Genomic DNA, 27,201 nt, shown 5'->3' with positions numbered 1-27,201 from the left:
TTTCGGTGTGATGGGTGTTGTTTCGAATTTCTTCGGTCCGAGATTTCGTTTCTACGGTATCGTATTAACGCATGATTCCTATCAAAGTTCGTGCTTTGATGCTGAGCCAAGCTGTTCACGGCTTTCAACAGTAAATTATGTACTGAAAGTTTTGACTTTTGTTTGTTTTTACATTTCTCAGCTCAACCACAGTTTCATTGTCACCAGAAACAGGCAATCTTGATATGACTTGAGTTATTCTATCTTTTTATCATTTTCATTACAATATATATTTTCGTCACTCTTTCTCTCCCACTCTCGTTCCCCTTCATAATTATTTCTATTTTTTTATCCTCGTCGTAATAATTTTAAAGGGAAAAACATCTTCATCATTTGCTGAGTACACTTGGTGTGCTGGCATCGAATGCCACACTGCCACTCGCACAGTAACCGATGATCTTAATTTACTTTTTATTATTTTTTCATTTCACTTTCTTAATTTGGTAATAACGTTGAGGCGACGCAATCCGAATAAAAATGCTAATAAATTTATTTGTTTGCTCACATTCATAATTATCAAGCGGAGAAGCCGTTTTGTAAACATAAATACGAAAATACCCATTTTGGCAGCATTTTTAATTGCTTTTTTTCACAATGACAATGACGCGCTTATTTTTTGTGACTGTCTCCTCGGTTTTTTGTTATACTCCATTGTTTATTTATGGACTGGATTGCATTCAGCTAATGAGCACTTCACGTCGCTGCTGACAATCTTCACAGATAAACATTTTGAATAAAACGCAAAGGATTTCCGGAAGAACATATTTTTTCAGGTTTTATTTTTTTAATGCGAGTATTTAAATTAATATTTAAAAAAAGGCTTTGAATTTCGAGGTGTTATTAAAGCACGTTTTTTTCATTTTAAAATGGATTATGATAGATGATTTTCAGTTAAATGAAAATGTATCTTTGAATGGTGGAAATTATGTCGTTAGAAGAAAAAAATTTCGTTATGTAATTTCTAATCGATAAAAGAAAAAATAATGAGTTGATAAAAAAAGTGCCAACGACACAGGTTGTTCACAGACGGTCACCCATTCAAGTACTAACCATGCTCAATGCAGCTTAACTTCAGTGATCAGACGAGAACTGGTGCTTTTTACATGATATGGTCGTTGACAATGTCGACTAACATTACTTTCAAACATTTTCATAAAAAGTACCTACTTCATACATTTCTAAATTGAACATTACTCCGAAAGTATCTGAAATGTCTGAATTCGGACGAAAACTTGTAAATATATTTTTAATTTGTTTAGCAATATGTCTGAATGTCATTTGGGAAGGTTTTGAGTTAAAAGAATCCTGCTTAAATGTTTGAACTTCAACTTTTTCTTTGCTTTTATAATTTTTTTTCAACCTATCATATGCTGACAATAGTCAGAGTGAGCAACTTTTTGTCCTGACAGTATTTTCTATGTACAGAGGGGTTTCAGTTTTGGGTAGTTAGTTGAGTTTCACTGCGTTTGTTGTTAAACTTCATTTTCGATAATTTTTTTTTCCTTCGAAAATCCGAGCTATGAAAAAACCTTTAGAAACCGCCGCGGCTGCGAACGCGAAAACAGTAAACCAAATCGTCGTTTGGAAGTATGAGATAACAGTTGTGAACGAATCTGACGGGTATTTCCTCTTGTTTTTTTCTCTTAATTTCCTCAGCCGCCGAGTAACATTGAGTTGATAATTCTCCGTTTTTTAAACGTATGGCGGTTTTTGCCGTCGCTGAGATGATTTGTGCTATTTTTTTCGCAAGGAATGAGACATGCCGTCGGAACTGTGCATACTATATATCAAAATCTCGAATAAAGACAACGCAAAGAACTTTCCATTCGAGCCAAATTGTTCAATCACTTACTGATTTGTTCGACAAATGAGCACAAGTCGTCAATTTATCAGGGCTTTTCGATGAAATTTCTTACATTTGTGCGAAATCGTGATTTTTTTTTTAAATGAAATACTTTTCAGGAAATTAACAGAATATTGACGTTATCATAAATATTCCATTTTCAATTTACAAAAAAAGAAACGCATTTGAATCGAAATTTTGAAAGAAAAAAATGAGGCCAACTTTTGAAATGAACAAAAGGCCATTTTATTTGAACACCAAGATAAAAAGGCTAGAAAAAAAGTGTCGTTCCAATTTAGAAATCTCTTTAGATATAATAGAATGAAACAATTTTTTCTCTCTCTGAATTTGTTGGAAAAAAAATCGATATGAGCACATGCCGAATGTCAAATGTATCATGTGCTCATATTGAATCTTTTATGGAGGGCTGCGCACCACAAACATTAATTTCCTGAACTTTTGTTCGAACTGTCAAGTGGGTAACACAGAAAAAAAGTGTGAGTTTTACAGCGAAAAAAAAGTTCGCATTTCAATGCAGTATTTTTCATTGAATTTCCCGTTTTTGCCACCGCATCGGAACCAGGAAATCAAATAAACACCAAAAATGACATATGAATCGATGTTATTCATTTAGAAAAAAAATGGATCTTCGCATTGAAACCATTTTCAATTGTATTAAAGTGTAAAATTTTCGAATTTCATTTAAACAATGAGCAGATCCATCAAAAACATCGTTTGTTGACGAGCAAAAATATATACATGTATCTTTTAAAATAGAATGCCCGCGCGTGTGTGGCTATGCAAGTAAATAAATTACCGAATGATGTATCATTCAAGGTGATTGAGTGACTTCATTGAGAGCAACAGAAAAATGAAACAGATGAGCCGAATGAGTGAAAATCTTCTAACCGACGGCATGCACACGTAATTATCGCCCTGCGAATGCCAACATTCTTGCCATGTTTTTTCGATATTTATGATGCAGAATATAAATATATTCTGACTATAAAGATACAAACTCGACTAATTTAAATGCAACATAAAATCATCATCACGCGCACACACACTTAAACGGTTGCAGTAATGAATTGCCATCACCAATGGGTGGTCCAATTATCGTCAAATTAAAATGTCGTTAACCAACGACTAAATCTTTATAACAACAAACATTGGCAATTTCAGAGTGGCGTTTTGCCGTTTCTCTCAGCGAAATCCTTTCGCTTCCTTTGCGAAACACTGTTCCAGTTAAATAATTACTGTCAATAGATGGCCATTGCTCGATACAGAAGCGAAAACTTTAATCCGATTATAAGATTGCAACAAAATAAGTTTAACATTATACACAGCTAAACTGTTGCAAGTTATGGAATAGCTACCAAAGTCAAAGTGCAGCATATATGTTTTCATAACTAAAGCAATTCGCACAATAACGGACATCCATTTACGTATTATAAATTATAAACGGCATTAATGTGCTGCACGAACGATGAATGGGTCTTCATTTACTTGGGTTCAAACTTATTCAATATTTCAACGCTTTTATCTTGATATAAGAGGCTATCACATTCAAAGAGTATGATGCTTTGAGTTGTTGAGGAAATATTAATTAGACCTTTTCACGATTTTATTAAAAGGAATAAAGAAAAATATTTCAAAGAAGAACTGATCCTATTTTCTGTCGATAAAACGACTTGTATAACACAAGAAAAAACTACATCGAAAATCTGGTTTTTTGTTGCAGTCGAATAGTTCCAATATTTGTTTCAATTGCATTACAAATAAAAGCAGGATTATTTCATTTTTTATTTTTATTTTACTCTGTATCCACCATACTACCACAAAATTACAAAATTTAATTAATTTATTTTGGATGCTTTGTTAAAAGTTGAATTTTTCAATATATTCCAACTCATTCATATAATTCTCCGTTAGTTCTAAGGAAACCACATAATCGAGTAGGAATTACACCCTAAAATTACCAACTACGGTGCACAAGACGAACCAAATGCTTGTTCTTCAGCTTTAACGTAATATCAAACGATAAATCGAGATCGGACATTGTTAATTGTGTACTGAATTGGAAGTTGCGCAAAATAGCCGATAACATTACTTTTATTGAATACAATGCATATTGATGGCCTGCGAATAGTTATATTCAAATTTTAGGTGAGCACTTCTCCATTTTAAATATTTGGTGAGGGTATAGCATACCAATACAGTTACGCGGACCACCACCAAATGGCACAAATGCAAACGGATGTCGCTTCTCAACGTTCTCCGGCAGAAAATGATCTGGATTGAATTCGTCTGCATCGCCCCAGACATCTTTTCTCTAAAATAACAACAAAAAACGATCTCAACAGAAATTAAAAATTAGACAACTCCGCATATATACCCGGTGCATTGTAAAGATTGATAATATAACCGAAGTATCTTTTGGAAGTGTACAATCGCTGATTGATACCATATCACTGGTTGATCGTAAAATATTTGGCACAGTTGGAAATAATCGTAGAGTTTCCTTGATAACACGGTCTAGAAGATGCAACTTTTGTATATGTTCATTAGTGGTTTCTTCGTCTTGACTCTCATAGACCAAGCGTAATTCGTCGAAGACTTGTTCTTGTATGTGCGGATGCATGGCTAGTGCCAAAATAGCAAAAGCCGTAGCTGAACCTGTTGTCTCATATCCAGCTATCAAAAACGATTCAATTTGCTGTTTAACTAATTCTTCGCTCATTTTTCCCTCGATATACAAAGGAATGAATGAAAGGTGCGCCTTATTCCATTGATATTCGGAATTTCCGGACGGATTATCACACTTTGCAGCCAAAAGCGCTTTGGTCTTTTCTTCAAAAACCTTTTTAAGTATATTAATGTGTATACTATAGTGGACCCACAGTTTGTTAATAAAATATTACCATATTTGATAGGTTTCGGATGATTGCGCAGTTTTCCTGTTCTTGCTTGTATAAATTGGTCCAGCGAAAAATTGAATCGAAATAAGTCCACGGTTGTGAGCATCGCTGTATTGTAAAGCCAAGAACGCTTAAAGCAAACATTATTTAATGTGTTTTGAAATCTCTTTTGAAAAGTTAGAGTGAAGTTTTGTCATAAAATTATCAGACATATTTACTTCTTTACACTCTCGATGAACTCCTTTCCTCTGTTTGATTTCAAGTCAATATCGATTCCCATAACAGTAGCTATCAAAAATCAACTTATTTTATTTTGTTTTTAAAATGTTGGGTCTTATAAAATACTCACAACAAATCGAATCCAAAGAACAAGCGGACGTGTAATGTAGTAAATTAAACTCTGGTCTTCCGACCTCGTCTCTCAGTTCTTTTAACATAATTCTTGACTTTACATTGAATACTGGTATAAACGACTTTAATGTTTTCAAATTAAACATTGGATTCAACAATTTTCGAAGTGGTTTCCAACGTGCAGCAGCTTCACGAGAATTTTCAATGTTAATCAACATTTATAAATTAAAACCATTTAATAATAAATAACAGACATTATAATGTGATATTTTCAGCCAGATGAATCAGCTCAGCCAGATATCGTCAGCAGCTGAAATTGAGTGGAAACAATAGAAGTGATTGTTATGGTTATAATTACACTTACATTGCTATAATCACTATAACAATCACTTTTATTGTTTTCACTCCATTTCAGCTCCTGACGATATCTGGCTGAGCTGATTCATCTGGCTGAAAGTATCTCTTTATAATGTCTGATAAATAATAATACTTACATCTTTCGTTCGGAAGTCCATTTATAAATGGAAATAATTTAGACGAGGACGGCCTATCGAAACAATTCGGAGACATCAGAATTTCTTTCACATCTTCCGGTTTATTGAGAGTAACAAATAGTTTTGTGCCAAGATAAAATTTCAATGGTGTATCTTTTTGAGCCAAAGATTTAATTAAAGTTTTAAAAATCTCCTCTGGTGATTTTCCAACTAGTGAAAGTAGGTTTCCAATAAATGGAACAAAGAAAGTTTGAAATTTCACATTTTTAACAAAACTTTCGGTGTGGCGCATAATCAAGATATATTTTATGATCGCCCAAATCACAAACATCACTATCAATGTCACTGTTATCATTTTTAGAATTTTGTCTGATGCTTCACGTTATTAAGTTGATAATTAATGAAACTATGGAAATAAGCTGTATATATAGTACGTAACCAGAGGACAAAGCGGACTAATTTTATTTTGATCACTACACTTAAATTTATTCGTTTTGAACACGATTTTTTGTACACGAATTTCAAATTTTACTCAGTTTTCACGAATTGACCAATTTTACACGACTTTTACATGTAGGTTAAAAAAAAACAATAAAATTTTGGATTCATTCAAATGAGAATAAAATTTTAATACTGCATATAGTATGTGTATATATAATATATATATTATAGCAAGCTAATCGATACCTTATTAGTAGGTACACGGGAAGTCAATGCACCCACTTGGAACTGATATTTTTTTTTCTTAATTACGCGATCTAGAATATGCATTTTTTGAATATGTTCATAAGTTAATGTCTTCGTTTTGTGCCTTGAAAATCATCTGTGACTCTTTGAAAACTTGGTCTTGAATATGTGGGTGCATTGCTAACATTAAAGTTACATAAGTTAGTGATTGCGGCTGTATCAAAACCAGCCATTATAATTATTTCAATTTGTTGCTTGATATCGCTGAGTTCTCCTTCAATAAATAGATTTGAATATACTGACTAGACAAGTCAACAAGCAATGAGATAAGAATAGAGAGTATGTTTTTATGCAGATTTATTTATTATATTTGAAAAAAATAAAAAATAATATCGCCTTCTTTCATATCCAGACAATATATTTGGATTTTGTCATCTGGATATTTCAGCTCATCTGGATAACGAAAAGCGATGATATGGAGTGAAAACAATGGAAGTGATTGTTGTATTGTATAGGTATAAAAATACTACCATAACTATAACAATCACTTCTATTGTTTTCATTTCATATCATCACCTAACGTTATCCAGATGAAAATTCAATGTAATTCAGTTTGAAAATTCAATGTAACGAAGTTCAAATCCACATAATCAAACCGGAATTACATCTTAAAATTGCCAACTACGGTGCACAAGACGAACCATATGCTTGTTCTTCAGCTTTAACGAGACATCGAAACATAATTCGAGATCGGACATGGTTAGCTGCGTGCTGAATTGGAAGTTACGCAAAATGGCCGATAACATGACTTTCATTGAGAACATTGCATATTGATAGCCTGCGAATAGTTATATTCAAATTTTAGGTGAGCACTTCTCCATTTTGAATATTTGTTGAGGGCATAGCATACCAATACAGTTACGCGGACCACCGCCAAATGGCACAAATGCAAACGGATGTCGCTTCTCAACGTTCTCCGGTAGAAAATGATCTGGATTGAATTCGTCTGCATCGCCCCAGACATCTTTTCTCTAAAATAACAACGAAAAACGAACTCAATAGAAATTAAAAATTAGACAACTTCGCCGTTGATATACCCGGTGCAATGTAAAGATTGGTAATATAACCGAAGTATCTTTTGGAAGTGTACAATTGCTGATTGATACCATATCACTGGTTGATCGCAAAATATTTGGCGCAGTTGGAAATAGTCGTAGAGTTTCCTTGATAACACGGTCTAGAAGATGCAACTTTTGTATATGTTCATTAGTGGTTTCTTCGTCTTGACTCTCATAGACCAAGCGTAATTCGTCGAAGACTTGTGGAAGACTTAATCAACATTTTTAAATTAATGCCACTTAATAATACTTACATCTTTCGTTCAGAATTCCATTTTTAAATGGAACTAATTCAGACGTGAACGGCCTATCGAAACAATTCGGAGACATCAGAATTTCTTTCACATCTTCCGGTTTATTGAGAGTAACAAATAGTTTTGTGCCAATATAAAATTTCAATGGTGTATCTTTTTGAGCCAAAGATTTAATTAAAGTTTTAAAAATCTCCACTGGTGATTTTCCAACTAGTGAAAGTAGGTTTCCAATAAATGGAACAAAGAAAGTTTGAAATTTCACATTTTTAACAAAACTTTCGGTGTGGCGCATAGTCAAGATATATTTTATGATCGCCCAAATCACAAACATCACTATCAATGTCACTGCTATCATTTTTAGAATTTTGTCTGTCGCTTCACGTTATTAAGTTGATAATTAATGAAACTATGGAAATAAGCTGGATATATAGTACGTAACCAGAGAACAAAACGTACTAATTTTATTTTGATCACGAAACAATATTTTTCTACACTCGAATTGATTCGTTTTGGACACGATTTTTTGTACACGAATTTCAAATTTTACTCTATTTACACGAATTGACCAATTTTACACGACTTTTATATGTAGCTTAAAAAAATAACAATGAATTTTTAGATTCATTCAATTCTGAATAAAATTTTAATATTAAAATAATAAATTACACTTTATGAAAAAAAAAAAAAACAAATCAACAATAACAGAATTCAAACCCCAGCTTAGTTTACACAATGCTAAACATTCAATTGGACCAATTGCGTCTTTCAATTTTAACCATGTGTTTATTCTCAAGTTTTAGGAGAATTTCAAATTTGGTCTTAAGTTCTGACATTTTTAGATCGGTGCTGAATTTATAGTGTCGCAAAATAGCCGATAACATGATTTTCATAGAAAACATTCCGTACTGATAACCTGAAAACAGTTTTAGTTAAAATGAATATTTTCACTTCAAAAAAAAAAAAAAAAAAAAAGACGATGCAAGACTTATGGCATACCAATGCAGTTACGAGGACCACCACTGAATGGAAGAAACGAGAATGGATGCCGCTTCTCAACGTTCTCTGGCAGAAAATGATCTGGATTAAATTCATTCGCGTGATCGCCCCAAATGTCTCGCCTCTAAAATTTGTTAAATCGTGTAATGGATGATTTTCAACTTTTTAAATGTTTATTATACCCGATGCAATGTATAAATTGCGACTTCAAACACCGTATCTTTTGGTAGAACGCAGTTGCTAATCGATACCTCATTAGTAGATACACGGGACGTCAATGCAGCCACTTGGAACAGATATATTTTTATTTGATTTTTCTCACTTTTTATATTTGTTTCAATTTACCTGGAAATAGGCGCATTGTTTCCTTAATTACGCGATCTAGAATATTCATTTTTTGAATATGTTCATAAGTTATGTCTTCGTTTTGTGCCTTGAAAATCATCTGTGACTCTTTGAAAACTTGGTCTTGAATATGTGGGTGCATTGCTAACATTAAAGTTACATAAGCGGTAGTTGTTGCGGTTGTATCAAAACCAGCCATTATAATTATTTCAATTTGTTGCTTGACCATTTCTTCGCTGAGTTTTCCTTCAATAAATAGCTCTATAAGTGGCATGTGAGGTCCCTTCGAAAGATATTTATCATCTCTGCAGGAACGGCCATTGTTTGATTCAAAAGCCTTGATCTTTTCATCGAAAACCTATCAACATTGATTTAAATATTATTTTAAAATTATTGAAATAAAAAAAAAGTTCAAAATCTTACCAGATTCGTTAAATTTCTTATGTTTTCCAGTAGTTTTCGTTCCTCTTTGTATAATTTTGTAAATCGATAAGTGAAATCGTAGTGAATCCATGGCCTGGTAAATCGGTGCACGATAATATCAAAAACACTTGAAAAAGTGATGGAAATAGTTAGAAAAACAAGAGCTCAATGTTAAATGTAGATTTGCTGAGAGTATTTACGCAGACATGCTGTGGATAAATTCCTTTCCTTGGTTAGATTTCAAATCGATATCAAGCCCCATTACCGTAGCTAATATTTATTTTCAGAAAAAAAAAATTATTCAAAATTTCACAGCGTTTTATACAATACTTACAACAAATTTCGTCCAATGTACAATCTTCTGCATATGTCATGATGTCAAAAGCTGATTTTCCAACCTCTTTTTCCAGCTCTTTCACAAGGTACTTCGTCTTCTCATTAAAAATTGGTATAAATGATTGCAATGTCTTCAAATTGAACATTGGATTTAACAATTTACGAACTGGTTTCCATTTGGCTCCCGCTGAAAAAAAAAAAACACACAATTTAAGAAATGACGTTTCCAACAATCTTTTTAATTTTTTTTACATCTTTGTGTTATTATCCCGTTTGGAGATGGATAAAAATCATAGACAAATGGCTTATCGAGGCAATTTGGCGACATGAGAACAGCTTTCACATCTTCGGGCTTATCTAAGGTTATAACCAGTTGCGATCCGATGTATGTCTTTAATGGAGTTTCACTTTCGGTTGCAAATCGAACAAATTCACTGAATAATTCAGCTGGAGACAATCCAACAAATGAAAATATATTTCCAAAAAATGGAAAAAATGGTCGTTTAAATTTCAAATGGTTTACATATCTTTCGTAATTATACATTCTCAAAATGTATTTAGCTATAGCCCACGTCATTAGCACTACAAATAATGGCAATATAATCATTTTTATTGGGATTTACACCTGTTAATTTAAACAACTTTAGAACTCAACTAAAAGCGCGCACAATAGGTACAAGTCTCTTTTATAATCAAATTTCATCTATAGAACGTTGATAAATTATATTTAAAAAAAACGAAAGCCATTTCGGTCTGGATATCGTTTTTGCAAATCCGGTTTTGATTCAACACAAAAAACTTATTTATATTACAAAAAATTGCAATTTCGACCTATCCAGAATGATTTTGAAAAGTCACTGTTTATTGCTTGCAAATTTACCAATATTCAATTTATTATATTTATTTTTGGATTGAAGTGTTAAGCTAACACAGACAATTAATCAATAAAATGTTTTGTCAAGGTCACAATGTGAGTCGTCTTTTTTAATATACTGACTATATACAAGTTAACAAGCAATGAGATAAGAATAGAGAGTATGTTTTTATGCAGATTTATATTTATTTATTATATTTGAAAAAATATTTTGAATCAGAACAATGATTTGGCAAAAAAAAAAACAATTCAATAACTCCTTTCATATTTTTTGTTTAAAAATTCAATGTAACGAAGTTTAAATCCACATAATCAAACCGGAATTACATCTTAAAATTGCCAACTACGGTGCACAAGACGAACCATATGCTTGTTCTTCAACTTTAACGAGACATCAAAACATAATTCGAGATCGGACATGGTTAGCTGCGTGCTGAATTGGAAGTTGCGCAAAATAGCCGATAACATGACTTTCATTGAGAACATTGCATATTGATAGCCTGCGAATAGTTATATTCAAATTTTAGGTGAGCACTTCTCCATTTTAAATATTTGTTGAGGGCATAGCATACCAATACAGTTACGCGGACCTAGGGGACATTCGTAGCAATTCTAGTAAGCTAGTTTTATTTACGTATTCGCTAATCGCTTACTAGTATTACTAGTGAGTACACTAGTGCTGCTAGTAGCGGCTAGTTTTTCTAGTGTTTTGAAATTACCTAGACGTATCGTATGATACATAAAAGAAACAACAGTAATGCTTAAGTCGCTTGTAAACGAACCAAGTGAATAGCGGAGACGCACGATATTGCGGCAACGGATAACAACGTTCGTTGTCGCTATTCACTCACTTCGTTTTCGTGCGTCTCCGCTATTCACTTGGTTCGTTTGCAAGCAACTTACGCATGCTACAATATATTTTACATGCCTCAATTCATTTGCTTTGGACTATAATATGCTAGTGCTTGGTAGTCGCTGCTAGTTGCTGCTAGTTTCACTAGTTTTTCTAGTATGAATGTCCCCTAGACGCGGATCACCGCCAAATGGCACAAATGCAAACGGATGTCGCTTCTCAACGTTCTCCGGTAGAAAATGATATGGATTGAATTCCTCTGCATCGCCCCAGACATCTTTTCTCTAAAATAACAACGAAAAGCGATCTCAACAGAAATTAAAAATTAGACAACTTCGCCGTTGATATACCCGGTGCATTGTAAAGATTGATAATATAACCGAAGTATCTTTTGGAAGTGTACAATTGCTGATTGATACCATATCACTGGTTGATCGCAAAAGATTTGGCGCAGTTGGAAATAGTCGTAGAGTTTCCTTGATAACACGGTCTAGAAGATGCAGCTTTTGTATATGTTCATTAGTGGTTTCTTCGTCTTGACTCTCATAGACCAAGCGTAATTCTTTGAAGACTTGTTCTTGTATGTGCGGATGCATGGCTAGCGCCAAAATGGCAAAAGCCGTAGCAGAACCTGTTGTCTCATATCCAGCTATCAAAAACGATTCAATTTGCTGTTTAACTAATTCTTCGGTCATTTTTCCCTCGATATACAACGGAATGAAGGGAAGGTGCGCCTTATTCCATTGATATTCGGAATTTCCAGACGGATTATCACACTTTGCAGCCAAATGCACTTTGATATTTTCCTCAAAAACCTTTTAAGTATATTGATGTGTATATTATAGTTGACCCGCAATTTGTTAATAAAATATTACCATATTTGATTGTATAAATTTTCCTGTTCTTGTTTGTATAAATTAGTCCAGCGAAAAATCGAATGGAATTAAGTCCACGGTTGTGAGCATCGCTGTAATGCCAAATCAAGAACGCTAAAAGCAAACATTCTTTAATGTGTTTTGAACGATTTTTCTATGTCTAAGACATTTAGTCATCTCTTTTAAAAAGTTAGAGTGAAGTTTTGTCATATTTTCAAAATATGTCATTACGTTATTTTGACATAATATTATCAGACATATTTACTTGTTTACACTCTCGATGAAATCCTTTCCTCTGTTTGATTTCAAGTCAATATCGATTCCCATAACAGTAGCAAAAATAAATTTTTTTTCACTTTGTTATTAAAATGTTGACCGTTACAAAATACTCACAACAAATCGAATCCAAAGCACAAGCGGACGTGTAATTTAGTAAATTAAACTCTGGTCCTCCGACCTCGTCTCTCAGGATTCAACAATTTTCTAAGTGGTTTCCAACGTGCACCAGCTTTAAAAGAATTTTCAATGTTAATCAAAATGTTAAATTAACAGTTAATACAACTTAATAATACCAGACATTATCAATTTTAGCTCCTGACGATATCTGGCTGAAAATATCTCAATATAATGTCTATAATAATACTTACAACTTTCGATGACAATTCCATTTTTAAATGGAAAGAATTCAGCCATGAACGGCTTATCAAAACAATTTGATGACATGAGAATTTCTTTCACATCTTCCGGTTTATTGCTAGGGGGGAGACACCAAGAATAAATTCCGAATCCACTATATAAATTACTAATCCAGCTATTTGCTAATCCAAAAACACAAATATGAAATCGAAACTATTTTTACTATTCCATGCACTGTTTCCATCAAAAATATTAATTCTGCTATTCCGCAATATTCCACTAATCCATCAATAAACGTCAAAAGAAGTGTCAAATGGATTTGAAGTGAAACAATTTTTGCTATTCCATGCACTGTTTCGCTATTCCACGCGAATCCATTCACAGGCGTTGCTATTTCATTGCAATTTCTCGAATCTTTACACTAAAAGTCTAATCCTATTCCACGTGTCTGCCCCCTAGGTTTATTGAGAGTAACAAATAGTTTTGTGCCAAGATAAAATTTCAATGGTGTATCTTTGTGAGCTATTCAGTAAAAGTTTGGAAAATCTCCTCTGGTGATTTTCTAACTAATGAAAGGAGGTTTCCAACAAATGGAAAGAACGAAGTTTGAAATTTCACATTTTTAACAAAACTTTCTGTGTGGCGCATAATCAAGATATATTTTATGATCGCCCAAATCACAAACATCACTATCAATGTCACTGCTATCATTTTTAGAACTTATTCTTCTGCTTTGTTCAGACGTTATGTGATGAAAGGTTGACGGCAAACTGTAAATCGTTTGAAATGTGGTACTTTTATATGGGGTTGGACCGCTTTTTCACTTGTTTTATAATTTGCAAGTAAGCAAAGTAGTCGACAAATTCGAGTAGTATGTTAGAGTTAGCTAATTAATTTAATAGACAATTAGACGCGATGTGCGTCTTCAGACACTATAGTTGGAAACATTGCAGCAGCGAGTCATGTTCTCATGTCGGAAGGCATTAAAGTATGTAAAAAATAAAAACATACTATAAAGACGGGTATGCATTGCTAATGTTTTCAGTTATTAAATGTTTTTTCGTTTGGTTTGTGTAAGTCATTCCATTAAAATAAAGTAGTTTTTCTCAACTACAGATATATTCCATTATGACCTTTGCCATAGGCGAAAGACATGATTTTTACTATAAAAAATCACAGCATAGTAGAGCATTTGTGAAAAAATGTTCATGTCGATTCTTTCCTATTGAAAGTATTGACAATACATTTTATATGGATGAAATCCGTCGTAAAGAATACGTTAGCAGTGCCATTCAAAATACATTGCCAATGCTATTCTTATGATGGTTCAGAAAGAACGATGGATTCTATTTTATTCTGTGTGAATGCACTAGAAATAATCAGAATATTTTCAGTTTTGTTTGTATACTAAAAAAACTAAAAGAAAATCAAATTCAATGGAATTAAGTATACTAGAAACTAGCCTTTTCTTGAACAATCAAAAAGAGTCAAATGCATTTTCTTAGAAGATAGCTGAAACCATCTCTTTTGGAACCAACTCTTTTACCTTTTCGTAAATTTGGAGTATAATATTCGAAAAACGGTACAGGAATGTGCAAGTGAAATCAGTGCTTTATTCGTTAAAAATACTTTTTATTTCAATGTTGTTTGTATTTCTTCAAAGTCCACAAATGCCCGCCAAATGCATTTTTTACTTCACATAAAGAATGGAAAAAATTAAGCAAGCAATTGACACCACTTTTTTCATCAAAATTTATTTTATTTTTTTGCTAAAGTCCACAAATGTTGAAGTATGCTTTTTTGTTTTAATAATTCAAAATTGCAATTTTATTCGCATTTTTATTTTATGACAAATTTCTTTTTGAGCCAGCAAATATACACGCCAAAAAAGTCATACAATTACCAATTACGCGGTGATACTGTCACCAAGTACTTGTCCACCAACTTCAGCGTAATTTCAAATGTTAATTTTAGGTCTGACATTTTCATTAATTTCACTGGGCTGAATTTGAATTTGCGCAATATGGTCGACAGCATCACTTTCATTGAGAACATTGCATACTGATGACCTACGAATTAAGAAGAGCTATTAAAAGAAATGGACAATTTGACGTAAGATTGGCCTACCAATGCAGTTACGAGGACCCAAACTGAACGGCGCAAATGCAAAGGGATGCCGCTTCTCAACGTTCTCCGGCAGAAAATGATCGGGATTGAAATCATTCGCGTCATCGCCCCAAATGTCTTTTCTCTGTATTATAAAATGTGATAAAATTCAATTAAAAACCGATTAATTTGTGTGTCGAGGATTTTTCATATAATTTTACCCGATGCATTGTGAAGACTGATATAATAATCGAAGTATCTCTTGGAAGTGTACATTTGCTGATTGGTATCTCGGCAGTGGTAGTGCGTAAGAGTAAGCAAGCCAGAGGTAAGAGTCTCATAGTTTCCTTGATAACACGGTCTAGAAGATGCAATTTTCGGATATGTTCATAGGTTGTCTCTTCATCTTGAGTCTCATACACCGAATGCAATTCGTCGAATACTTGTTCTTGTATATGCGGATGCATGCTAAGTGTAAGAATGGTAAAAGACGTAATTAAGGCAGTTGTTTCATACCCCCCACCCAAAAATGTTTCGATTTGTTGTTTCACCAATTCCTCGCTCAGTTTTCCTTCAAAATACAACGGAATAATTGGAAGATGTGCTCTTTTCGAACCGCAATCGAGACTTTCTGGTGGATTATTATTCTCAAGAGCCAAATGGGCTCTGGTTTTTTCATCAAAGACCTAGTTGTAAAAGGTTAAAATTAATTCAATGTAATAAACACAACCATTGTAAACTGTAAACAAATAATACCTTATTGGTTAGAAAACGCATAGCGGACACTTCTTTTTCTTCTTCTTTGTACAAATTTGTCCAGCGATAAATTGAATCAAAATATGTCCAGGGACTGGCTATCCGCCTCGCGACTACATTATGAATGCTAAAATATAAAATAAAGAAATGTGACTTGATTTCGAATAGGCCTTCTATCTGCAAAACTGAAATATCTACTTATCAAAACTGCGTATGAACTCCTTTCCTCCACTAGAATTCAAATCAATGTCGAGACCCATAATGGTGGCTACCCGAAAAAATATTATTTCATTTAAATTTACAAATCCTTTACTCAACCTTGAATTTAAAAAAAAAAATACTCACTACAAATCGAATCCAAATTGCAGGCACCTACATAATGCTCTATATCAAATCCTTTTCGATTTCCAACCTCTTTTTCAAGCTGTTTTACTAGCTTTCTTGTTTTCTCGTTGAAAATTGGTATGAATGACTGCAACATTTTCAAATTGAACATCGGATTGAACAGTTTGCGGATCGGTTTCCAACGCTTACCCGCTTAAAAAGAAATCACAAAATCAGATTGCTTTTCTTCACATTTTGGCAACAAAAAACATAATCAAAATTACATCTTTCATTTAACAGTCCATGTTTATATGGGAAAAAGTTGTACATGAACGGTTTATCGAGACAATTTGGTGACGTGAGAATCGTTTTCACATCTTCTGGTTTATCTAAAATAATATTTAATTCATGGCCAATGTATGATTTTAATGGAGTCTCTTGCCGTTTTACAGTCTCAAATAATTCAGAGAATGTTTCAGCATTGTCACCCGAAATTCTAATCAACGTAAGTATGTTACCAAAAAATGGAACAAAAGGTGTTACAAATTTTAAATTTTTCACATAACTTTCTGTGTGTCGCATATGCAAAACATATTTTACTATCGCCCACGTTATCAACGCCACAAATACCGTAACAGCAATCATTTCACACACTTTGGAGCGAACTTATTTTATTAAACGTTCAATTTAAACTGGAAATGTACTCAAAACTACGGAAAGTTTTTATATGTTCTTTTTTTTGTGAACAAGTTTGTTTCTAATATTTGTTGATTAAAAACAAAAAATTCAGAACTTAGATGGTAATTTACTGTCTAAAACATGTTTATTTTTTATTTTTGTATAATCTAAATTAGAGTGGAAGTATATCTGAAGGTCTTTTGAAATATTACACAATTCAAACTCATTTTTTTCTGGCGATAAGGTGTTTCACATGTATATCGTGACTCAGCAATAATAAAATCGAGAAAGGTTAAAATCATAAAAAATAAAGCACTTTTTAAATGTAGTTCAGTTTATTAGTGAAAATTGGATTGTCCTTGTTTCCAATGAAACAATGGTTTCTTTCATTTATTAAATTTAGTATGAATATCATATTTAAAGCATTTTAACCAGTTAATTACATACAAAAGAAATTTTGTTTTTAAGTGGACCATGTGTTAACATTGTCCAACAATAATATTGAAAGTTAGTGCGTTTAATATTAATTCTAAATACAAAATGAATGAAGAAAAGTGACCAAATAATTTTGCTTCGCTAAATTGACAAAAGAAAAATGAATAGTTTAGCATAGTTTTATCGACATTCAAAACGAACAAGAATACCATCTTTTGGAACGGATAAAAATGATTGTGTATCTAAAACAATCGGTTTATGATTCGGCGAAAGTTTGATGTTGAAACTTTGAACGGCGCGTACCAAAGCGTATTTAACTTGTAACATTCCAAATCGCATGCCTGGACAAATACGCGGTCCTTCTCCAAAAGCCAAATAAGTTCCTTTATGACGCTTGCGTTGCTCTTCCTCATTGAATCGTTCTGGCCGAAATTCTTCTGGATTTGGATAATGCTTCGGATCCCTGTTTTCCAACGAAGTTTCAATTAAAGACTAAAACACCAAAATGAATTATTCATTTTTACACTTACATATGAATAGAGTATATGGGGATTTGAACAAAAGTTCCTGGTCGAATGGTCACTGGTTCCGATTGTCCATTAGTTTTTGGCAAAGTATAGTTTTCGGTGCAAACTTTACTCATTGTTAGCACGGGAGGATGGATTCGTAATGTTTCCAGTACTACTTCATCTAAATAGGGCATCTCTTGGATCGCATCAAATGTAATTTGTCCATCGTATTTTGAAAGTACTTTCGAAATTTCGTCATATAATTTCCTTTGACATTCTGGATTTTTTGCTAATTCGTACAAAGCATATGACATGGTTGTGTTTGAAGTTTCAGTGCCTTCGGTGAACAAAGAAACTGCATGACCAGCCAATAAAGTATCATCGAAATCTACATTGTTAAGAATTGGAAAAGAGTGATCGATTGAAGTTTAATAAAAAACAAAATTTATACAAAATATTGTTCTTACTAAATTTTCTTTGAATCTCAAGCATTGTTTGGAAAAAATCTTGACTTTGAATATTTCCAGATCGTGCCGCTTTATTTGTTTCAATCAAATGTCGAATGGCGCGGTCTGTGGATTTGGTGATGAATCTAGAAATAGAATTAATTTAAAATTAAACAAGCTTGCTTGCTTCTTTATCATTTACAATTTTGTACATCACTCACGGAAATGGAAGTAGGTCAGCGACAGTTTGTGATAGATGTGGCCACGCCAAAAATTTTAATCCAACTAATAATGATGGATCGAATATTTCTTTTAATAATAAAAGAAATTCGGAGTCGTGATCTTTATTGAAACTATCGGCATCGATACTAAATGCACACTTCATCACATTTTGAGTAATGAATCGCATTGAAAGCTAGAAAAAAAAGAGATACACTTTATTAGACACTTTCTGTCCTTGTCGCCATTGAAGTTGTTCTGATTTCACATCTTTAAAATATATAATAAGTATAACTTTTAATTACATGCTTAGCCTCAAAATCGTGATCAGATGTATAAGATTTTATAAATTTGATAAATTCATCTCCAACGCCAGTCATCATCGGCGAAATAGTTTTGAGCTGAAAGCAAACTTATCTTGAGCAAAAAAAATGTTTTCATTTATCAAATTACACTTTACTTTGCTTGGCGAAAAACTTGGAGTCAATTGTTTGCGCAGGGTTTTCCATTCTTCATCTAAAGCAAAAAATGGATTTGCAGCCAATAGTGGATCGTATTTTTTGCTCGCCTTAACACCATTTTCACGAAAGATATTGAAATTTGTAATCATCACATCTTTTACCAAATCAGCGTCCCGAGCTAAAATAGCTGGATTCCAGAGTTTATAGTACCCAACGTATGGTTCGTTTGAATAATCTCTGTAAAAATTAAGAATTCACACTTTTTAAAACAATTGGATTCTCGCACAACTCACTGAAGTACTGGAATTTATTACTTTTCCGCACACACCTAGTGTGAAAGGGGAAAGTATTGCAATGGGTCAAAATTTACGAAACCTCAAAAACATGTTTTCTGGACGTTTCTGAGGTCAGAAAACCCGAATCAGGCCGTTTTGAGCATGGTTGGTGTGGGTCTGTTCCACGTCGTACGTCGTACGTCGTACGTTGTCCGCCGTACGCAAAATTTGTCCATCGATTATCTCACCCCCCAGAAAAGTTATTTAAAATCTGACTGAACAGGATGATTGGGGGTCCCGAGGAATAGAAATCATTAGACTTAAACACTCAAAAATATGTATTGGGGGGTTTTTTGGCACGAGAAAACCGAATCCGAGGTTAATTTTGAGATACAATCACTTTTTGATACAGTTTCCTTGAAAAAATCACCAAAAAATTGCATTTTTGTATGGGAGCCATGCCGTCACCTTAATGACGTGAAACTTTGCACAGACTATTTTTTGCACAAAAAAATAACATTCTGAAAGTTTGATGAGATTTTAATCAAAATTAGGAGTACCTCCCATACAAAATTTTCAATTTTTGGTTCAAAAAAGAATATTTTGTATGGGAGGTACTCATAATTTTCGTTTAAATTTCTCCAAACTTTTCGAATGGTTTTTTTTTGTGAAAAAAATAACCTGTGCAAAGTTTCACGTGCTTACGATACCATACAGGTATGATTCCCATACAAAAATCCATTTTGTTTTACTTTTGTATGAAAAGTGTTTCAAAAATAATGTTTATGGCAAAATTAACGTCAGACATATTTTTTATAGTGTTTTATAGAAAATAGAATTCTTTCAAATGTCGTACAAATGGGTTCATCATGAAGTGTGAAAAATCTTTTCCGAGTACTTCTGCTATTAAATAAAAGAATATTTCGATGCCAAAGTTGAAACATATTTTTTGGTCTCGAACTTTACGCCGCTTGAAAGGCTTGAAAAATCGAACAAATATTATTTTGAAATAGCTTAATAGAATACGCATCTACCACCGTGCGGAAAAGTTCGTCTTACTCCTGTAAGACTCTTTATTTTTAAAAAAGAGATACGATTTAGTGGTCGATTCTCGACTACGAGCGGCCCCACTTGAAATGAAAAGTATTTTTAACGAACGAAGCACTGATTTCACTCTCACATACCTGTACCATTTGTCGACTAGTATACCCCAATGTTCCGAAAAGGTAAAAGTTGGTCCAACATTACCCACCAAAAGCGTTGGTTTCGGACCGAGCACTTGAAGTCGTTTCCAGTAGGAGTAATTCCATTTTAACCAAATGTAGAACGAAGTGATCAAAATCAAAACAATTCCAAGCACGAACATTTTAACATTTTGTTATTTACACTTTAGCAGCCGTTTTTGAACTAAATTTGTACTCAATCAGTGGCCACTTTTATAGACATTATCTTTGGTTCAAGTGCAAATTGATAAATAGCTAAATGATTGAATGAGAAAAATATAACAAACTTTGACTTTTTTGCACACGATAAATTATTATTAGTACATATATCGCAAATCATCATGTTATGAATAAATCGGAAACAGAGCAATCTAGTGTAGACGGAATACATTTAGTACAATCGTATTAATTCGATGAGATAACAAAATATCAAGTGTTGAACAAAATATTGCACAAACAAAAACGTACCATGATCATGATGACAAGTGACTATTATTACTCTCTCATATTGAGTGTTTACTCAATTGCGACCGAAATCACAGTGGGCCACTAGTGTATATCATTGTGCAAGTTCATTTGATAGCACGTCACACGTTCAATTGAACAATTGTTATCTTCAACCCGTTCAATCGTTTATGTGATTTCATTTAATTGATCAATCAATTTGCACTTGAATCACAGAATAGTTCCTATAAAAGTATCTGCTGAGTGAATTTTAGACTTTTTGAAGCAGTTGCTAAAGTGTAAATGTCAAAAAGTTAAAATGTTCATACTTTGAATTGTTAACTTACATTTAATTTGAAAAATATTCCCAAAAATGTACATTACTTTCCTCGGACAATGCATATACAATTAAAATAAAATACACTTTGTTCTTCCTTCATTTTCTTCTTGATCCTTTTCAAGTTTTTATGTTGAAATTAAATTATAAGTGAATTCGAAGTTGGTTGCTTGTATGCTCGGTGTGTTTGTGTCATGATTTGGATCAACGCAATTCTCTATTCTTTCTTTTTCATCGTTTCACAGTCTCAAACAATTGAAAATGGAACAAAAGGTGTTAGAAATTTTAAATTTTTCACATAACTTTCTGTGTGTCGCATATGCGATGGGAACTAGTATCGTATATTCCCCATACAAATTAATTTTATCGATTCTACGAATACGACATCTGTTAAAAAAGACACCGATTTTTGTTACTACTGTTGCTTTGACACAGCTCGAGCGAGCTATACAGCTATGGCTGTATTACAGATGAACTAATACAAAAGAACACACAGACTCCGATCCTGTGTATGCGTATGTATTGTAAATTTTGCACAAGCAGCTACGATTGACGACTGAGTGCAGAATTTGTAATACATACGCAAACACAGAATCGGAGTCAGTGTGTTCCTTTGTACGTTTACACGAGCTGTATTAAAACACCACTAGTAACAGAAATCGGCGAGTTTTTTAGTAGATGTCGTATTGGTGGAATCGATAAAGAAAAATCTACGATATTAGCGCTCATTGCGCATATGCAAAACATATTTTACTACGTAACAGCAATCATTTCGAATATTCACATACTTTGGAGCGTTCTTATTATATTAAACGTTGAATTTAAACTGGAAATGTAATCAAAACTACAAAAAGTTTTTACAAGTTTTTCTTTTGGTGAACAAGTTTGTTGATTAAAACATCAAAAACTAAAAATTCAGAATCTATATCAGTGTTTTACTGTCTGAAACATGTCTTTTTATTTTTATATAAAACTAGCACCTAGGGGGGAGACACAAACGATTAAACCATGATTCCAATATATAAACACTAATCCTACTATTCCACCAATCCGTCATTTCATTGTCAAATATTGGGTGTATCGATTAATTTCCGGACTCTGACAACAGATGTCACCACTGCTTGTGCGTTGTAGAAGATCAATGATATAAAAGTCATTTGAAAGGCCTATTCAAATACTGTCAAAATCAGTCAAAAGTGTTTCATTTGTTGGTGTGCATTATATTTTTTTTCAACGATGGAAAATTTTGAAAGTTGGAGAAAAAACCATAATTTGCGGGGGGCAAAAATGATAATGCCACAAAATGCATAAAAAAGTTATTCAAGCACAGTGTTGTCACTGATAGTGTAGAATGGACCTTTTTCAATAGCTTAGAGCAAAAAAGAAAAAAATCGATTCAAGCCAACCATAAAAAATTGGCTGGTGGCAACTACCCCCCAATTTTGGGGACTTTTTCAATATTCGGTGCAATCGGAAGGATACTGTGCATCAAAAAATGCTGAAACTTATCTGAAATGATAGAAATGGTCTCTGCCAATAATATTTAGTCGATTTGAGCCCATTTCGAAAGTAAAAGAAACGAAAAAAATTCCAAAATCAAAAAATGGCCATTTTTGAGGAGCAAATTTTTTCTGACTTTTTGCACACCTGGTCCAGAATAAGATAATCGCAGTTGGAGAGAAACGTCTTTTTCTCCCCCGCATGGTCAATGGACACTGCCTTTTCCGAATTGTACCCACTTGGATGTGTGCCTGATTGGCAGCTCTCTATTTATGGAATAGCCAAAAAATGGGTCGATGAATACATAACCTCAAAGGACGAAGAATCATTTCGGAGCGATTTTCGTCTTTTGACTAAAATATGGACAAAAGTTGTGGCTAGCGATGGACAATACTTTGAATGACATTTTCTTTCAATTTTATTTAAGTCAAGTATTCATTTTCACCAAAAAAAAATCCGGAAATTAATCGATACACCCAATATTATGTCTCATTTCGCCGCTATTCACTTTGTTAAAAACTTATTTTATCGACACTGGAGTATAACATTTTGTTATTGATAAAATAAAACGATAATTCCAGTAATGGCACAATAACAACACTTAAAATGATATAATAAACTAAAGCAAAAATTGTCTGATGTCTAAATATTGAATTAGTATTATTGATGTGAACCGAACCTTATGACATTTGACGTTCATTTCATTGGTTTTCGAAATGTCATAAACGCCGCTTCATTCATACCACCCGTTCGAACAATTGGCGCCTTTTGAAAGGCGCACGCACCATTTCTGTGCCTTTTAATGAAATGACGAGAAAAGGAATAAACAACACATCGTATGACTCGTATATAAACAGCGTGTACGAAAAACAGCATAGTAGTTCATTCGATTTTTTGTATGCTAAAATGCTAAGACCATACTTCTTCTTCGTTTAAATCTCCATTGTGCGGCGAAGATCCGCGCAAAGAGGAACAAAAAATACAAAAAATCTAATGAATCTACGCCTACTATGCTGTTTTTCGTACACGCTGTTTATATACGAGTCATACGATGGGTTGTTTATTCTTTTTCTCGTCATTTCATTAAAAGGCGCAGAAATGGTGCGGGCACCTTTCAAAAGGCGCCGATTGTTCGAACGGGCGAGAACACGTTTGGCGTTGTAAATACCAAGTCAACAAATCAATCTTACATTTTATTCCGATATAAACTACAGCAGTGTAAATTCCAATTCAACGTTTCAATTATTCTATGATTTTGCTGATAATTCATACTCGTATTGCGTTTTGTATCGATTTCACAATTATTCTGCAAATCCTAAGATTTTTGTCATTTTTGTGTGTTGAATCATTTAGTGTGTGTACGAGGGTTGCTCCATAATTTTTTTTAAAAACATATATAACACAGTTGTTTTTTGTCGAAAATGGTTTTATTGTTTTTCAAAATATTCCCCGAGATGATCGATACACTTTTGCATTCGATGAAACCATTTGTCATAGCATTCGTGCCACTCCGAAACTGATATCTCCAAAACGTGTGTTTTGAACGCTTCAACTGCTTCTTCTGGTGTCGAAAATCGTTGGGAACAAAAAAAAGTCATTGGGTGCCAGGTCAGGACTGTACGGTGGATGACCCATCAGTTCGATGTTTTGACCGGTCAAAAATCGAGTAGTTTGAAAAGATGTGTGAGAGCTCGCATTATCGTGATGAAGAATTATTTTGCGACGGTGGTTGTTTTTTCTTATTTCACCAAACACTTCGGGCAAACAAATGGTGGTATACCAATCAGAATTGACGGTCTTACGATCCTCTAGTGGAACGGTTGCCACATGACCACTTCTCCCGAAAAAACAGGCGACCATTCGCTTCGAAGTGCTTCTTGCTCGAACAACTTTCGTTGGGTTATCTTCATTTTGGAAGACCCATACAGTCGACTGCTGTTTCGTTTCGGGCTCATAGGCATATATCCACGATTCGTCACCAGTGACGATTTTATTAACGTCTTTTGAAGCACCACGATTGAATTTCTTGAGCATTTCTTTACACCAACTCACACGAGCCATTTTTTGTTCATCGGTCAATTTATGTGGGATCCAACGAGAGCAAATCTTTTTTACGGCTAAATGTTCATGCAAAATTGTATGTATGCTGTGGGATGAAATGCCCAAAGATGCCTCAATCTCACGGTAGGTCACATGACGATCTTCCATAATCAGTTTTCTGACAGCATCGATGTTTTGTGGTACAACAGCCGATTTTGGACGACCTGTATGAAACTCGTCTTTGAGCGAACTACGACCGCAACGGAATTCTCGGTACCAGTTATAAATTGTCTGAAGGGTTGGTGCTTCATTGCCAAAGGCCAAATGAAGTCGATCGAAACACTGTTGTTGAGATAATTTACTTCGAAAATCGTAGTAAATCATTTTACGAAAATCTTCACGTGTAAAATTCATTTTTTTGTTGAGTCGCAGTTTACCAGTCACTGTAAACAATACAAATAGCGTTCGTACGACAAAAGGTTCAGGGCACGAATACATACCAAAACATCAAACTTTACGAATATGACAATGGTTTACATCGGGCAACACTATAAGTACCATTTTAAAAAAAATTATGGAGCAACCTACGTACCAAAAAAGGAGATAGATTCTTGTTCTGTTTGAGATTCATTCGTAAGTTTCCAGACAATATATTGAACTAACTGGTCATTTGAGCTGACAGTACGTTAGCCAGCTAAATGGACTAAAACAATAGAAGTTATTGTTTTAATGAACAATCACTCCTATTAAAACAATAAAAGTGATTCTTCATTAAAACAATAACGTCAATTGTTTTAGCCCATTTAGCTGGCTAACGTACTGTCAGCTCAACTGACCAGTTAATTCAATATATTGCCTGTAAGTTTCTATCAAAATATTCCGATATTTTTGTGTCTCAGCCATTGCTGGTATTCTAGCGACATAATTCCGATCGGAATTATGGTTTATCGGAACTATGGTTTTATGTGTGAAACAATGTGTTCGATTGTTTTACTGTGTTACTCAATGAGTTCGATCATTGTTCCACACACAAAACAATAATTTCGATCAGAACGAAAAAATACACGAGGAAGGTTATTTTTTGTTCATTCATCATACATATTTTAAATTCTTCAATTCCTTTCACGTTATAATTTTGAAGGTTCTTTTTTTGCATTGTATATATGACATTTTTTTTTTTATTATCTCATTCACGTTAAAGCGGACTTGTGTCAACAAAAAATCATAAGGCCACCATTCATATTCTACCATTTAAACGGATAAAAAGCCAAGGAAAACCAATTTATTGTCGAGTAAGTTAATTTTTTTTTCAAAAAATTCATTCAATTGAAATATATATGTTATAAATACCATCACGGGTGCGACCCTAGATGACGACGAGGACAAGAAATTCAATATTGTGATTCATTGCATTTATAAATATGCATTTAGCGTACAAAAGTGAAAACATCTTCTCTAGTCGTGTTTTAAATCAATTAAACTTTTATCACTGTTTTGCATTTTTTTGGTATATAAATCGTTAAATGATGTAATCATATAATTTATTGGTTCATATTTTGTGTAATCAGTTTTCCTAATTGGTAAATTAAATAGTGGAGTTGCTCTGGTGTCATGTTCTGAATCATAATATTCAATAAGTGGTCATATAAATGTAAAGTAAAGACGTTTTAACGTCCATGGGTCGATGAAATCAAAGTAATGTGCTGTACGTGACTTAAGATCTAAAAAAAAGAGCAACATGAGAAATAAAATCATAATCGTCTCATTCGTTGCACTTCAAACCGAGAGACAGATGATAAAATATATGCATTTCAGTGTGTAACAAGTGATATATTCTTTTCGAACAGAATGTATTCAGTGCATCACAACAAGATTAAAGTTTTGCAGGTCATTTCCCTGCGATCATTCTTTGGTTTATAGAATGATAACCGTTTTTCACAATTTTTTGTTCCCAAACATTTCTCGACTCACTTGAACAAAGCAATCACATTCACACTTTCCCATCTAATTACGTATCAAATTACATAAGTTAACTTTTCTTTGTGAATTCTTTGCCGATAAATATTGTTTGAAATGTTTTCACTTTGAAATTACCATCTGTTTGAATAACACAATCCAAAAACCACCACTCCTAATTCTAAATTATTATAGCAATGCCAAGAATAAATCCGGATCAACAACCACGATGTTTGGTGTTATCTAATTTACCAAGAAGTCTAACCCGAACAAATCTATTTGAGTACCTTACATCAAAATCGATTGATAAAGAAACGATCGAATTCCTTTTCTATCCGGAGAGGCCGACAACGGGCCGTTCATACATCGTTTTCACAACCATCGAAAAAGCGATTGTTTCTCAAAAGGTGCTATCAAGAGCAAAAATTGTTGTCGGGCACCAAAAAAACA

General features: G+C 33.5%; 4 protein-coding genes and 1 non-coding gene across 6 annotated transcripts; all 5 read right to left on the bottom strand.

Moving 5' to 3' along the window:
- Positions 1 to 1,040: 1,040 nt before the first annotated feature.
- Positions 1,041 to 1,159, bottom strand: LOC116346696. The gene has a single exon (XR_004201622.1). It is a non-coding gene; the product is annotated as a 5S ribosomal RNA (ribosomal RNA).
- Positions 1,160 to 3,706: 2,547 nt separating this feature from the next.
- On the bottom strand, positions 3,707 to 8,080 carry LOC116346645 (cytochrome P450 4C1-like). 2 transcript variants are annotated; one of them, XM_031776807.1, is made up of 7 exons: positions 7,705 to 8,080; positions 5,150 to 5,338; positions 5,019 to 5,088; positions 4,804 to 4,930; positions 4,278 to 4,742; positions 4,094 to 4,214; positions 3,707 to 4,021 (listed from the first exon to the last, which is right to left on the bottom strand). In XM_031776807.1, exons 1-7 carry the CDS (start codon positions 8,057 to 8,059, stop codon positions 3,858 to 3,860), a joined length of 1,491 nt encoding a protein of 496 aa, XP_031632667.1. In that variant the 5' UTR covers positions 8,060 to 8,080; the 3' UTR covers positions 3,707 to 3,857. The 2 variants fall into 2 exon arrangements, with proteins under 2 accessions (XP_031632667.1, XP_031632666.1); XM_031776806.1 differs by lacking the exon at positions 7,705 to 8,080 and adding an exon at positions 5,646 to 6,021.
- Positions 6,791 to 7,695, bottom strand: LOC116346647 (probable cytochrome P450 313a4). Its single transcript, XM_031776809.1, has 3 exons — positions 7,430 to 7,695; positions 7,243 to 7,363; positions 6,791 to 7,170 (listed from the first exon to the last, which is right to left on the bottom strand). The coding sequence occupies exons 1-3, from the start codon at positions 7,499 to 7,501 to the stop codon at positions 7,001 to 7,003; spliced, it is 363 nt and encodes a 120-aa protein (XP_031632669.1). The 5' UTR covers positions 7,502 to 7,695; the 3' UTR covers positions 6,791 to 7,000.
- Positions 8,081 to 8,423: 343 nt separating the features above from the next.
- On the bottom strand, positions 8,424 to 17,098 carry LOC116346652. The gene is made up of 19 exons (XM_031776818.1): positions 16,513 to 17,098; positions 16,250 to 16,441; positions 16,103 to 16,172; positions 15,905 to 16,031; positions 15,370 to 15,834; positions 15,170 to 15,293; positions 14,946 to 15,111; positions 13,054 to 13,160; positions 12,850 to 12,914; positions 11,882 to 12,346; positions 11,716 to 11,815; positions 10,057 to 10,386; positions 9,803 to 9,991; positions 9,669 to 9,738; positions 9,469 to 9,595; positions 9,046 to 9,403; positions 8,883 to 8,986; positions 8,701 to 8,824; positions 8,424 to 8,617 (listed from the first exon to the last, which is right to left on the bottom strand). The coding sequence occupies exons 1-19, from the start codon at positions 16,871 to 16,873 to the stop codon at positions 8,448 to 8,450; spliced, it is 3,714 nt and encodes a 1,237-aa protein (XP_031632678.1). The 5' UTR covers positions 16,874 to 17,098; the 3' UTR covers positions 8,424 to 8,447.
- Positions 17,099 to 17,219: 121 nt separating this feature from the next.
- On the bottom strand, positions 17,220 to 20,674 carry LOC116346646 (probable cytochrome P450 6a13). The gene is made up of 7 exons (XM_031776808.1): positions 20,436 to 20,674; positions 18,976 to 19,213; positions 18,821 to 18,916; positions 18,518 to 18,711; positions 18,318 to 18,442; positions 17,872 to 18,238; positions 17,220 to 17,804 (listed from the first exon to the last, which is right to left on the bottom strand). The coding sequence occupies exons 1-7, from the start codon at positions 20,615 to 20,617 to the stop codon at positions 17,522 to 17,524; spliced, it is 1,485 nt and encodes a 494-aa protein (XP_031632668.1). The 5' UTR covers positions 20,618 to 20,674; the 3' UTR covers positions 17,220 to 17,521.
- Between the last annotated feature and the right edge of the window lie 6,527 nt (positions 20,675 to 27,201).

Source organism: Contarinia nasturtii, unplaced genomic scaffold, assembly GCF_009176525.2.
Source record: "Contarinia nasturtii isolate CC-2019 unplaced genomic scaffold, AAFC_CNas_1.1 Cnas_scaffold_1627, whole genome shotgun sequence".
Taxonomy (NCBI): domain Eukaryota; kingdom Metazoa; phylum Arthropoda; class Insecta; order Diptera; family Cecidomyiidae; genus Contarinia; species Contarinia nasturtii.
This window is presented reverse-complemented; position numbering and strand designations above follow the sequence as displayed.